General features: G+C 32.5%; 1 protein-coding gene across 1 annotated transcript; it reads right to left on the bottom strand.

The window, feature by feature from the left end:
* Positions 1 to 5,675: 5,675 nt before the first annotated feature.
* LOC133318392 (GDSL esterase/lipase At5g33370-like) lies at positions 5,676 to 9,643 on the bottom strand. The gene is made up of 5 exons (XM_061520379.1): positions 9,391 to 9,643; positions 9,146 to 9,273; positions 8,254 to 8,496; positions 6,754 to 7,006; positions 5,676 to 5,934 (listed from the first exon to the last, which is right to left on the bottom strand). Exons 1-5 carry the CDS (start codon positions 9,641 to 9,643, stop codon positions 5,702 to 5,704), a joined length of 1,110 nt encoding a protein of 369 aa, XP_061376363.1. The 3' UTR covers positions 5,676 to 5,701.
* Positions 9,644 to 13,923: the final 4,280 nt, after the last annotated feature.

Below are 13,923 nucleotides of genomic sequence, written 5' to 3'. Positions count from 1 at the left end.
CATAAGAAAAACATTTCCCTAAATTAATTAGTAGGGTTTGTTTTAAGGATTTTATGTCATACATATTTTTTGATTTCCATGTTTTCATTGGTCCCACATATGATTATTTTTAACATATAGGTCTCATATTACTTTTGTTTCTATAGCATAAGAAGACTCGTCTCATAAGAAGTATAAAATAAAACCCTTGTTTTAAAGTGTTCTTAAGTTCCATTTTTAAATGCTTAGTTATGTTAAAAATTTATTAGGGAACCCAGTTCAAATCCAAATTAATTTATCGATGCCCGTCGGGATCGGATGATTATATCCCAACAAAAAAGAAAAAAAGATTTTGTCCTTTTAAATTATACAAGTTGTGTCATTTTATTCTCACAAAGATATGAGACTTACATTTTTATTTTTTATTCTCTCACATGATCTATTTCTTTCTCTTACTTAAAATGATACAACTTATTTATCAAAAAAATAAATAAACAAATAAATAAAATGATATAATTTTACGTCCTTTAAAATAACACATATTTCTCTAAAAAAAAAAGGCCTTAAATGATGGTAATAAGAATTTTGACTAGTCAATACTTTGTGATTGGAGTCGATATTATAAAACATAATATAAACATTTTTTATTTAGAAATTTGAATGTAATGTAACTTTGGTAAAGTTAAGTATAACATTTTTCGAATTATAAAATTAACTAACTAAATCAGTGTCAAATTTTTAATAATTTTTTTAAGTTAATGAACTACAAATATAAACAGTACAAGACACAAGAATAAAATTAAATTTAAAAACTTAATTATATACCGGCGGACTAGAAATTTGTGTTAAGCAAAATATTTGCATCTATTAAAAAGAAAGAAAGAAAAGTAAACTATGTATCAATTTAACGTTTCTACATAAAAATCCGGTTAAACATTTATATTTATGAAAAAAAAATCAATTCCATAATAAATAGACTCAGAAGAACATAGAAACATAAGTAATTATAAATTGAGATATATATCCACCTCTTATATATCCCATTAGCACATTAGAAGATAAAAGTAACTCATAATCAAAGTTAACAAATAATTAGTACAATTATATCCTTATAAACGTTTTTTTTTTTTTTTTTTTGATAACAACCTTATAAACGTTTTTCCCTATTCAGATATGGGATAATAACATTCAATTCTAAGGATTATTTTCTGATAAAAACAATCCCATAATCACCAAGTAGAAAAAGTGCAATTAAATTAACAGAAGATTAAATTCTTGGGTATCCCGTTTCATCACAGAAGAATTGGGAAAAGGTCTTTTAGCTATGTGTTGGATAGAATTAACAGAAGATTAAATTCTTGGAAGCAATCAAATTTATCTCTTGCTGGTAGGGTGACTTTGGCAAAATCAGTGCTTTCTACAATCCCTTTATATCCGATGCAAACTTCCATAATCCCTAAAACTACTAGTGATGACATGGAGCGTAAAACTAGGAGTTTCATATGGGGAGATACAGTAGATTGTAAGAAGACTCATTTAGTCTCCTGGGATACCTTATGTAGGAAGAAGCAGGACGGTGGTCTAGGAATTAGACAATTGAAAGGGATGAACCAAGCTATGATTATGAAAGTGGCTCATGGGTTGATTACTGATACTGAAGCTTTGTGGTGTAAAGTTCTCAAAAATAAATACAAAGTGGGCACCCAGTTGTTCCCAGATGTAAGAGTCTCTAGAACTGGATCGAATCTGTGGAAAGGAGTAGCTCGAGTTTGGCAGCCTGTGGTGGATAATTCTCGAGTTCTTCTTGGTAATGGACAGAACACGTCTTTTTGGAATGATCGTTGGGTTCCTAATTGTACTCCTCTTTCCCAGCTTACGGTGCATCCAATTCCTGAAGATTGTCTTTCATGGACGGTAGCTGGATGTGTAACTAGTCAAGGGAGTTGGAACTGGAATTTATTTCAGCACCTGCTGCCTAGCTCAGTTTTGCAAAAAGTTCAAAACCTTGTGCCTCCTTTCTTACAAGGTGGTCCATATAGAGTGATTTGGACAGGGACTAGCGACGGTAAGTTTTCAGTGAAGACAGCTTACTCTCTCATTGCACAAACGGAAGTGGTAGATAATGTATTTCCTTGGGACAAAATTTGGAAATGGCCTGGTCCTGAGAAGATCCGTTGCTTTCTTTGGCTTTTTGTTGGGGATAAGCTCTTGACTAATGTGAAGCGTGTTCAAAGGCATATGGCTGATTCAAACATGTGTTCCAGATGCTTAGTTTCAGAGGAGAATTCCATACATGCTATTCGTGATTGTCATATTTCTAGAGATGTTTAGAAACTTCTTGTTTTGCAGGTAAAGCAAAGGAATTTTTTCTCCCAGCGTTTCAATGATTGGTTGCAGTCAAACCTCGTGGTTGGTGATATGGGAGATAATCGGGAGTGGCCTTTGATTTTTGGTATTGCTTGTTGGTTCATTTGGAATACCAGAAACAAAATGATTTTTGAAGGATCTCAGGCTAATGCTTATAGCATTGTTCGACAGATTTGGTGTTACCATGATTATGTGTTGCAGTCTAGAGTTCTTTTTGTATCATCTGGTCTTCATCGTAGGAATAAAGAGGAGCGATATATTCGCTGGACCTTTCCTCCAGATGGTTGGATAAAGATCAATGTAGATGGGTCTTGTACAATGGGAGGAATGCGTACTGGGTGTGGAGGTGTTCTTAGGGATGATACTGGGAGTTGGATTGTTGGTTTCTCAAAATACCTTGGTTGGGGTAATTCTCTTACAGCAGAACTTTGGGGTTGCCTTCTAGGACTTCAGATAGCTTGGAGAAGAAATTATCGTAGAGTGTGGTTGGAAGGAGACTCGGTGGTCGCTATTGATTTTATCAACAAAGACTGTAATCAGGAACACCCTCTGGCTACTTTGGTTCATCAGATTCGTCATTAGGGCGTTGAATAATTAGGGTTGTTTGTGTTGAAACAAAGGTAAATAAAACCAGATCGAATCGTTTAACACTACGTTTGTTAGATCACATTTGCAATGAGAGAGGGAGAGTCTATTTAATGGAATCAAAAAGCCCTTTCCCATCTCTGTTGGTTTAGGTTTCAGCGAGGCCTAGATTCTGCACAAAGATGGGATCAATCATCAGTCATCGACAAGCAACACCGCCGTAAAAAGGCAACAAAATCAAAAATCCAAATATACAGAAACCACCCTAAGATGGGAAAAGGACAAAGTTATCAATTTCATTCTGAGACGGAACGTGCTACATGAACCCTAACATGCTCTGGCAAATTCTATCACTTTAATTTATATACTCCAATTAACTTGTTCTTTTCCAATTCAGCCCTTCTCAGAATACAAGTGCATGGACAAAGGATGAAGAATATTTTCGTAATCGTAAAATGTAGACTTGCGCGTCTTCTTCATCGCACACAAGCGAGGAGAGAGAAAGGGTGGAGTTAGAGAGAGAGAGAAAGAGCAGAGTTAGAGAGAGAAAAAAAAGAGTAAAAGGGTTTTATTTATCTTTTGAATCTGAACCGTTAGATGAGATTGTAATCCAACGATGTTGAGAGAAGTAGGTAAAGGTAGGCAAAATGGGAGTAGGCACAATAACCTATCCCTTTATTTTAAAGATAATTTTTAACTTATAGTTGCACTGTAAGTTTTCAGGTTCAATTGTTTTCATTCACTACCTTTCAAAGTTTCAATAGAAATTTTACTAGAAAAAACCTATTTAGTGACAGAATTTGAATAAAATTTTCCTCACAAAATTCGTGGTTAATTCGATTTACGTAGCAAATTCCATCGCAAACCTCGTTTGCGAGGAAATCTGTGACGAAAAATAATTGCAAGGATGAAATTTGCGACAAAAATTCCATAGCAATTTCGTCGCTAAACAAGTTTTTTTCTAGTATATGCACGCTACACAACACAGTAACAATATAGCGTGCAATAGAACATTCAAGATCTAGCGTTACTTAAACAACCAGCAAATGCTTCTATTCATCTATATGATACTACTTAGTGAAATAAATGAGCTTGTAACGTTTAAAAATAGTTTGTAATGAGATAATAAGGACGAGGAAACACAAGAAAAGAAAACACAAACCCACATCAATTGATCACACCAATAAATATTGCTAATTAGCCTGAATTGATCATTTGTTGCATATAGTACACAAAATGAATTCAAAATCAGCTTCAATACAATACCATACACTACAGAAAAATAGGCATTTAGGGTCAGTTATTGTAATGATTCGGGTGGAAATTAAGAGTCGCTACTAATTCTATTTTGATTAGGGAAAAAATAGAAAAATCTTTTTTCTTTTGCAAACTAGTCTTGAAATCGAACGAGGTTCAGAAATTCAATGTGTGCGAGGAAGGGTGGATATTAAACTCCACGACATCTCAACACACCTATCATAAGACGGTTACCTTAGATTGATTGCGTGAATTATATTTTACCAATTTGATCAATAATAAAATATAAATATTAACAATGAAAATAATTTCTAATATTTAGAGATAATTAACTAATATATGTACAAGTTAAAAAAATAGTAACATGTCTATTAAAATTTCACAAATGAAATAATAATTTGAACCAAAAATATTTATAAAATACCCAAAAAAATGAGAATTACAATTTGCTTTGACATAGTAAACCTTACTCATACGTTACCCCTTGCGTAATAGGTAATTCAAAGCCACATAGTTCTTAAAAATATTTGTGAAATGGTTAGCTTTAAAAATTTTGAAAAAGATTTATTTTTTTGACACATATAATTTTTTTTATAACAATAAAAAAAATTAATTATTTTAGAAAACAAGAATTTTTTTTCTTTTTTTATTAGTTTTTAAATTTTTATCCCTTTTCAATAATAAACAGAAACATAAAAATGTATCGATCATCATAAATAATTATATTAAGTAAATATTACCAGATAACATCTAATTTTATTTTTTCACAGTTGATCTCTAATCTCTACTCCAGTTTTATTTTCCTTCATTTCTATTATATATTAAAATTGCAAAGTTTATTTTGATACCAACAATTGTTAAACTACTAAATATTGAAGTATTCCTTCGATTGATTTAATTTTCAAAACATTGGTCAAAATTATGCAATTTTATGTTCTTTCTTTTTGGATATTATCCATCGGTTCATCGATTACTCGATTAATTTGATTAATATAGTTACGTTCCAAGGACTCGAACTCAGAACCATTAATTAAACTAGAAAAACTCTTTATCAATTGATCCTAGTCATGTGATATGTACGTAGCTTTTAAATTTATAGTATTCACTAAAAAGTAAAAACTTACACATATGTTTACACAAACGTACGTGTCTCATTTTCTTCTTACTCTTACCTCTTCCACTAATTTCTCCCATATGTGAAGTTTCTTAAGAATTTCGTTATAGATGATTACTGAATTCTTTTTTATTTGTCTTTTACTTCTTAATGTAGTACTAGCTAGTATGGGTGAGGTGAAGTGTAAAAAATGCTATCACTTGTTTCCTGTTGTTGAAATAACACATTCATTCCAGGAAATTTTGATATTTGCAAACAATTTGAAGTTTGAACTGCTATCAAATGTTATTAAAAAAAAAATGTTACTTGACTACATAGGCTTAAACATTCAAGAATACAAATGTTGGACGGATTAAATGTTCATATAAGAGAAGACGATGACCCCATAAGAATGAGGCATTAGGTCCTAGAATCTAAAGCCATAATTGTACTAAGGTTCATTGGGTGCATGTATTCGGTGGATGCAATCATGAATTTGTCTACAATCAATCTATTTGCTCTCTCAGATGGATGGAAGCCGTCCCAAAATGCATATAGATCCCTGTTTGGACACAAGTTAGAAGCTGGGGTGCAGAGTCCAAATCCATTGAATGCTCCTTGACCACAGCATGCTACTTTTGATGTAACAAACCCTGCATATAGAATAAAAGGGTAATAAATGCTTTCAATTCAGAACATAGCTTATCAATCACATGCTTCACCCTGCACCTCTCCTTATTAACAACACGTAAAAAAATCATTTCAAACTAAAAATTTAAGTTAGTAAGTGATAACCCTATTTATAACTTTATATTAATATTTTTTAACAAGTTATTAATTGAAAATAGCCTCAATACGATATTGCAAGTGTCAAAAACTGATTTTCTTATAAGTGAAGACTTATTATTCTTTTATATATATATATATATATGTGTGTGCGTGTGTAAATTAATTGATAATGGGCCAGTTCAATTTTTTCTTTGATATTTCAACTACACAAATGGTCCCCGTAGTCAATGCCCCACACCATTAAACATTTGGATAGGGATGGTAAATGCAACCAGTCACTCTTAAATGTTTTTTTCTTTCTGTGCTTTTCCCCCTTTTTTCTTACTTAATATATGTTCACGTAGATTAGAAAATGAAATATGTTCAAACCAAGTAATGAACCATTGTATTTTAAAAAAGGGAAAAGTGTTTGTCATTTTAAATGACAGAAAGTTATGTCATTTTAAGAGAGATACAGACACAGAAAATTTGAATTTTAAATTAAAAAAATCACTCACTTTCTCTCTCCCATGATTTCTGTTTTTCTGTGTCTATCTCTCTCCTAAAATGACATATCTTATGTCATTTAAAATGACAAACACCAAACCCTTAAAAAAAATTAAAGATATATCGATATACTAACTAAGAATAGTTAATTAATGGTGCAAATTATATAAGAGCACAAAAAATAAATGTTAACATACCATATGCTTGTGGATCACCAATGAAATCCAAGTGCATTTCGAAGGCATTAGCATAAATGAAGACATCAGAACCAATTTCAGTATTGAGCTGGTTCACTAGTTGAACAAGTTGAGGATTGAACAAGTTAACAGCACTTTGAAGTTCCGTAGCACATTCCCCGTTTCTACTATGCAATGCCAATTCTGCTGGGACACAACCTAATGGTCCCGTGCCTGTGACCATAATCCGTCGTGCTCCTAATTCATAGAGACTCTGCATGCATTTAATTGAATGTTACAACACAGTACAACAAGAACTCTTAGTGCCTTAATTAAAATATAGTAGGTAAAGAGAAAGAGAACGAGAGCATTAATTCTCCAATTTTAATATGGTTGCCAACACATTACTGCTTTTACACTGTATCTTTGGTGATGGAATTCATGTGGATTTTAATGTTGATCAGCGTATTGTTTGCTGCCTTCAACTACCAATTGAATCTCAACATAACGCGTTTGCCTAGCAAAGTCTACATCGATCTCTATCATATGAACAATATATTTCTACCTTTGAGGGAGTTGCTACAAGTATTATTACTCTTGAATGTACGGATTCTCTTGTCACTTGTCAGACATATTAATTGCTTACTCATTAATAATCTCCGTACCATTGCTTGCAAAATCCATATTTTATTTTAGATAAAATACTTTTTTTAACAACTAAACTTACTAGCATTTTGCTCATTTACACTTTTACTCATTCAATAAAAAAAGATAAAAGAATAAAAGAGTTTCATCTTATTCAAGAATGAGAATGAATATTTGTCTTGTGTTTTAATAAAAAGAGACTATTGTTACTTTATTACTAACTTCATGTAATAATCTTATTTATATATATATATATATATATATATATATATATATATATATATTATTGAATAAATTTTAATATCAAACCATATAAAATAATAAAATAAATTTTTTGATTAAAAATTGATTCATAATTTATATCATATTATTCAAAAAAAAATTGATGTGATAAAAAATACAATATTTTAAATTAATAAGAAATTTATTCATTTATAAATGTATTCATTATTTTGTTTATTTTTTGTTCCAGAATTATCTTTTTATTTTATGTGTTATATTTTTCTATTTAATGAATAAATCATACATTAATAATATTACATATTCTAACAAAGATTTTAAAATAAAAAATTGATAACAATGAGTAGAGTTAAAAATAAAGTGTCTACCAAAAAAAAAAGTAAAAATATAAAACAAGTGTTCTCTTTCTTGATTGAATGAGCAAAAGTGAAAGGACTAAAATACCAATAATTTGTTACTTGGAAAAAACTTACAGGAACTTTTCTCCAAAACTAATAAATAAATATTTAAATTTATTATTAATTAATAAATACTTGATAGTTAAGATAGTAGCTACATGAAAATGTCACTAAAGTGCAAAGTAACACTTATATAAAGACAAGAACACAAGCTAGCGAAGTAGAAGGAAAAGAATACCTCAAGAATTTTGCGATACTCAGAAATGAGGAAGACAACGTAGTCTGGAAGAGCAAATTGGCGAGATCTGGCAGAGAAGGGAACCAAGTAATAGTTGTTGACAAAATCATTGCCACCTAAGGTTATGAGTACCAATGCTTGCTTCACTAAATTTTGAGCCTGGTTTTCTCCTATTAGCGCACTTACCCTCCGCTGATACTGTTTAAAGTACTCCAATTGGGTCCTAATTCGAATTATATTTATCTGCAAATAAATATAGGTAGATAACAATTTAATGGTCACATTGCTTTCTCATATTAAACTGATAAATATAAAAAATTTCTTAAGCCAAAACGAACAAAAAGAGGCCCTTAATCTCGCAGCTCCTGAACTATAATCAGTAATAACAATATTTCGCTACTATGAACTTTGGGGTTCACCCCTATTCCTACCATTATTATATCTATCATTGAATTTTATAATTATATAGTACATGTTATCACATATAGAGTTCGCCGTGAATAAAACTTATTAGTAAAGGGTAGCGTGTGAAAAGTGGATTGCAGGTAATTTTATTATTGTATTTTTTTCAAAGGAATTGTTTTCCATATTCAAATCAGTAATCTTCCGGTTACAAAAGAATAAATTTATCTTTAAATCAGAGTTATATTTATAAATTTTTTATTTATAAACTACACTATATACTTCAGGTAATATATATTACGTATGAACTACATTCTTGAATGTACTATACCCGTAGTACATATACAGTATAATTTGTAAGAGTTTGTAAATATAACCTACTACGTATCTTTATACACTTCCAACCCTAAACTGGATTATTTGTCTCTCTCAGAGCTTCTGATATTGGTTAAGGTATTTATAAAAAAAAATAAAAAAAATGTAGACTTACAAACTGAACTCCAGTGTCGTTGAGAATTCCAATTCCAGCAGAAGCAAAGTTGGCACCAACAAGTAGCCTCTCGCCATCAAGCTCTGGACTCAAATATGGCAATGTGGGTTCTGAGCCAATTTTCTCACCTACATGCATGATACATATAGGCATAATATTAAAAACACCCCATAACAAAATTAATACGAAGATTAAAGCTATTGAAACTATGTTACTATAATAATATATATAAATAAGCACCGAACTGATAAGGTCAGGAATGTTGAGGCCATTGGAGAAACGACCAGAGGCTCTATGAGCTGGTGAATCAATGCCATAAGGATATGCGTCTGCACGCGCTGTGGTGGCTAGGTAGTTATTGTTGCCATTGTCCACAAGTGAATCACCAAAAACGAAAAAGGCTCGTGCCTCAGCTTGTGGAGTAGCAATGCTCCATGTGATCAACACACATAAAAATATAAATGTAGAAGAAATGATTCTTCTGTTGTGTTCATCCATGGGAATGTGTCTCCAAGAAATTAAACCCCAACAATTGTGAATGCACTCTTTATCTTTAACTATGATCTTGCATCTGAACGTCAAAGTTAAGTGACTTATATAGTGCTCAATAGTTGTGAAAATTAAATAAATGTTACTACCACTAAAGAAAGTGTTTTTCACAGTTTATAAATCATACATTTTCATATTATTTGAAAAAAAAAAAAAAATAGGGTGCTAATATGTAACTGAGTGATATATAGTGTTATAATGCAAAATTAAACTACCTAGAATTTATAGAATTTGAATTATTGTTAACTGTGTTACTGTGTGTTAAATGCAACATGGCCTACAGCTAGCTGTTACTTACTATGTTCATCTCTTTTACTTGCTTTTGTCTTTGCTGTCATATTGTAACCGTAGTTATTATTTATCTACTTTGCTTCAACTACGGAATTTATTTCTCAAGCACTGCTGACCCCACAGGGTGGTTCGATCTATTAGTTTGTTGGAGATGAATTCTATTCAAAGAAATTTTGAATAATTAATGCATCACGTGCAATGCCATCTTAATTTAAACAAATTAAATAAAATTAAAACCATACAGTTTATGGTATCTTTAATGGAAAAATGCAAAACACTATCAATGTTTTCAATTAACTACACCACATCAAATTTTACCATTAGCCCAAACAATTTGATCAAGCTGTTGAATGGGAACTAACAAATATGTGAAAAAAAAAAAAAAAAAATTCTTAAACAAAGCTTGAAAATCAAGAGAAAGAGTTGTCGGAGCTCAGGAAATTACAACAGCATGCTGCAGATGAGAGCAAATCAAATATGACAGAAAGGTCAGATAGGAACATCCAGTGACATGAAGAACAAGCTCAGTCCCAAAGAAAAAACAAGAAGAAACAGAACGAAAAATCACATCGACACCATGTAGACAAAAATCCCCTCCCAAACCCAAAAACTAGGCTCGGCAAAAATGAGCCAACCCATGGGGTTAACTCGTAACCCGGCTAAAATGAGTTGGGTTGGATCAGAAAAAATGAGTTAGTAACTCGAGTCAGCCCGACTCGTGTTTCAGCTCGAAAAAAAATCGAGCCAATCCACGGATCAAACAGATTGGCTCACGGGTTATGGTTTATTTTTTTTAATATAAAAGTATAGAAATTAATAAAGGTAAATTGGAAAGCTAAAACCTAAAATTCCAATTCCAAAGACCCAAACGAAAATACCCTGCAGCTGTTAACAAGTCTAAAACTGTGCATTAAGGATCTTTTTTATAGTATGTGTGAAAGTGTGAATGGGGTGCCAACTGCCAATAAGTCCAAGTCCAAATGCAAAAGAAATTTTCTATGGTTTATCTGTATAATGTCTTTGTATTGAATGAACTAATAATTTAGGAAAAAAAATTAGAAGTTACAACATCAATGGAATTTTATTTTATATTCCATTTTTTCGAGTCATCCCGCGAGCCAACCCTAACTCAACTCGGGTCGGATTGGGTTGAGTTTTCTGACTCGTTTATTTTCGAGCCAACCCTAACCCGGCTCTTTTTTTCAGGTTGAACGCGGGTTGGGTCGGGTTGAGCCGGGTTGGCCCGTTTGACCAACCCTACCAAAAACCATATATAAAGTGGCTCATCCATTCACCTCACAAATCATGGACCTACCTGTGCCCAAAGATATAAAAATCTCAATCGATCAATTCAAGGGAAAAGGTGATCCACAAGAGCACCTAGAACGATTTCAAACCATTATGATAGCAAAAGATATCCCAAATGTCGTTAGTTGTTGTTTATTTCCCACCACCTTGAAAAAAGTAGCTCTAAGGTGGAACTTAGCCTTGCCACCAAATTCCATCCATAAGTGGGAAGACCTCTCTAACTAGTTTTTGGTTCATTTCGCTACCAGCAAGGTTCAATTCAAGTCCACTCATGCCTTGAAAGTAGTTAAACAAGAATCCCGTGAATCCCTACAAGATTACTTGAACAGATTCTTTGATGAATCTATATTGGTAAAAGACCTAGACCCAGAGGTCTCGCTGCATCTCATCACTAATGGTCTTCAAGATGGACCATTTTCCACTTCTTTGGCAAAGCAAAAGCCAAAGCCTGTAGAAGAATTAAGAGCGAGATAAAAAAAAGTACATCAATTTGGAGGACTATATATAAACGATCTCGCATTGATCAAGGCCAAAAGCTGAAGACAAATGATCACACAAAAGATTTCAGAAGAACCTTCGAAAGCCAAATAAAGTTTGAAGATTACACCCCATTGAACACTTCCAGATCCCGCATGTTTATACATCCCACACACGTTTGCATCTCGCTACTCATGCTATCGACATAAATAACGAGCTGGGAGACTACTGATCTAGACTCATCCCACTCGAGAGTACAGGCCCAACCAGTGAAAGGTATGTAAGACCCGAAGAATATTACTTAATGAGAAAGGAAATATGGTCATCTTGTGTAACTTGTCAATCCCGCAACTTCCTGGCACACATTACCAGCTGCTCAGTCACTTGTGCTCGCACGACATCAGTTGCTCAGAGCACCAACCAACCAGACATCTTGCAGCAATATACCAGCCAAGGCCCATACTCAAACATTACAGGCTCAACCATGTGTGATTTAGCCCAAAAATTATTGGACCGATCAATAAGTATCCATGCTTTCTTAATACGTTAATTATGTCTTTTTTCAATTAGTTTAATAAAAACTTAACTAATCTAATTTAAGCACAGTTACAATCATGTAGAGAGGTTGGCTCTCAATATATTTTTTTTCTATTCTCAAGCATGAACTTGAGATCTCCCTCTAATGAATGAAAAACTCCTTATCCCTTCAATTAATAATTGTTAACTCAATTACATTATTTTGGTTTGTCTTGCTTCACCGTCTAGTTTTTATCACCCTTTCACATAGCGAAGATATTGGAAAAAGAAAAAGCTAGTATAAACGAATTCAGTTGTTTCACAATAAACAATTCAGCTTTTGTATAAATTTACAAAACTAACTATAAATAGATACACATATCTATTTTGTCGGGACCAAATAACCATACACATACAGTCGCAGAATACAGAATACAAAATAGAGAAGGAATGAAGAACGAAACCACGAATTTACCTGATTTACTCAATGCGGACTACGTCCATCAATGTTTTATTATATTATTTCCACTACACTTATTACAAAGCATTTTGTTTATATGGGAATATAAATAGGCTTAGAAATCCGGTTTCTTTTCTCTACATCTTGACAACAAGGTAGTGTTTGGTTGGGGAGAAGTGTAAATTTTGATGGCTAACTGCATGTGGGTATCTGTCATAACCACGTTTGGTTGAAGGTCTTGAGTTGATTTTCCCATCTAAGAGCGTTGGCTAGCAAACGAGGAAGATGACCAAAAATTGGAGAAGGGCACTGTTGAGAAAGCCGTTTGACCATGTGGAATTGTAGAACAAAATCGGATAAATTGGAGAAGGGCACTGTTGAGAAAGCCGTTTGACACATTATTTATTGTGGTTTGAAGGATGTAATAAACCATAGGTGTTTTTACAAGGATATTTTTGTAGTTTCATTAAATTTTCCCATCAATATTTTATCTTCAACCAAACACACATTCAGAAATTTAATTCAATTTTCCTGGTAAAATTTTGCCCCACCAAACAACTTTTTTACAACTTTCCTATCTAACTCACTTTTCCTCCAGATCCCTAGTATTTACATTTCCCTAGTATTAAAAAATTTCTCCCCAACCAAACACTACCCAAGATTAATCTGAACGAGAAGAGTCATGCCCAATATCTTTTCTCTTTTATTTTTTTCATTTTTTACTTCTTTGAGAAGTTAACAACATTTTTATAATATGTTTGAAAAAGTACATTTAATAATTTTCTTAAAAGTATGACATTATTATTCGGGTAAAAAAATCCCATCAAATGTAGCAAAATTAGAGATATGAATTCTTTTTGTGCAAGGGAGCTTCTTTTTGAAAAGAAGGGGGCTTAAAATGAAGACATTGTAGAACACATGGTGTCCATGTCATGGTGATGGTGTTATTGAGTCCAATAGGTGAAATCCTTAATTGGATTTGTTAGAAATATATAATATAAAAATCACTGAAGGTCCATCACTTATAAGATTAAGCTTTTAGGTTGAATTGATTCTTTACATGGTATTAGAGCACACGTGACTGTGTGGTCCTGAGTTCGATCCTTACCGCCTCCACTTTCTAGTGGAATTAAAGCCAAAACAAAGTAGAACAAAAAAAAATGGGTCTGTGCATTAT

This window comes from Gastrolobium bilobum, unplaced genomic scaffold (genome assembly GCF_033153095.1).
Source record: "Gastrolobium bilobum isolate Gb01-03AN ecotype WA unplaced genomic scaffold, APGP_CSIRO_Gbil_v1 utg53169, whole genome shotgun sequence".
Classification (NCBI taxonomy): domain Eukaryota; kingdom Viridiplantae; phylum Streptophyta; class Magnoliopsida; order Fabales; family Fabaceae; genus Gastrolobium; species Gastrolobium bilobum.
The sequence above is the reverse complement of the archived record's forward strand: the minus strand, read 5'-3'. Positions and strand labels throughout refer to the sequence as shown.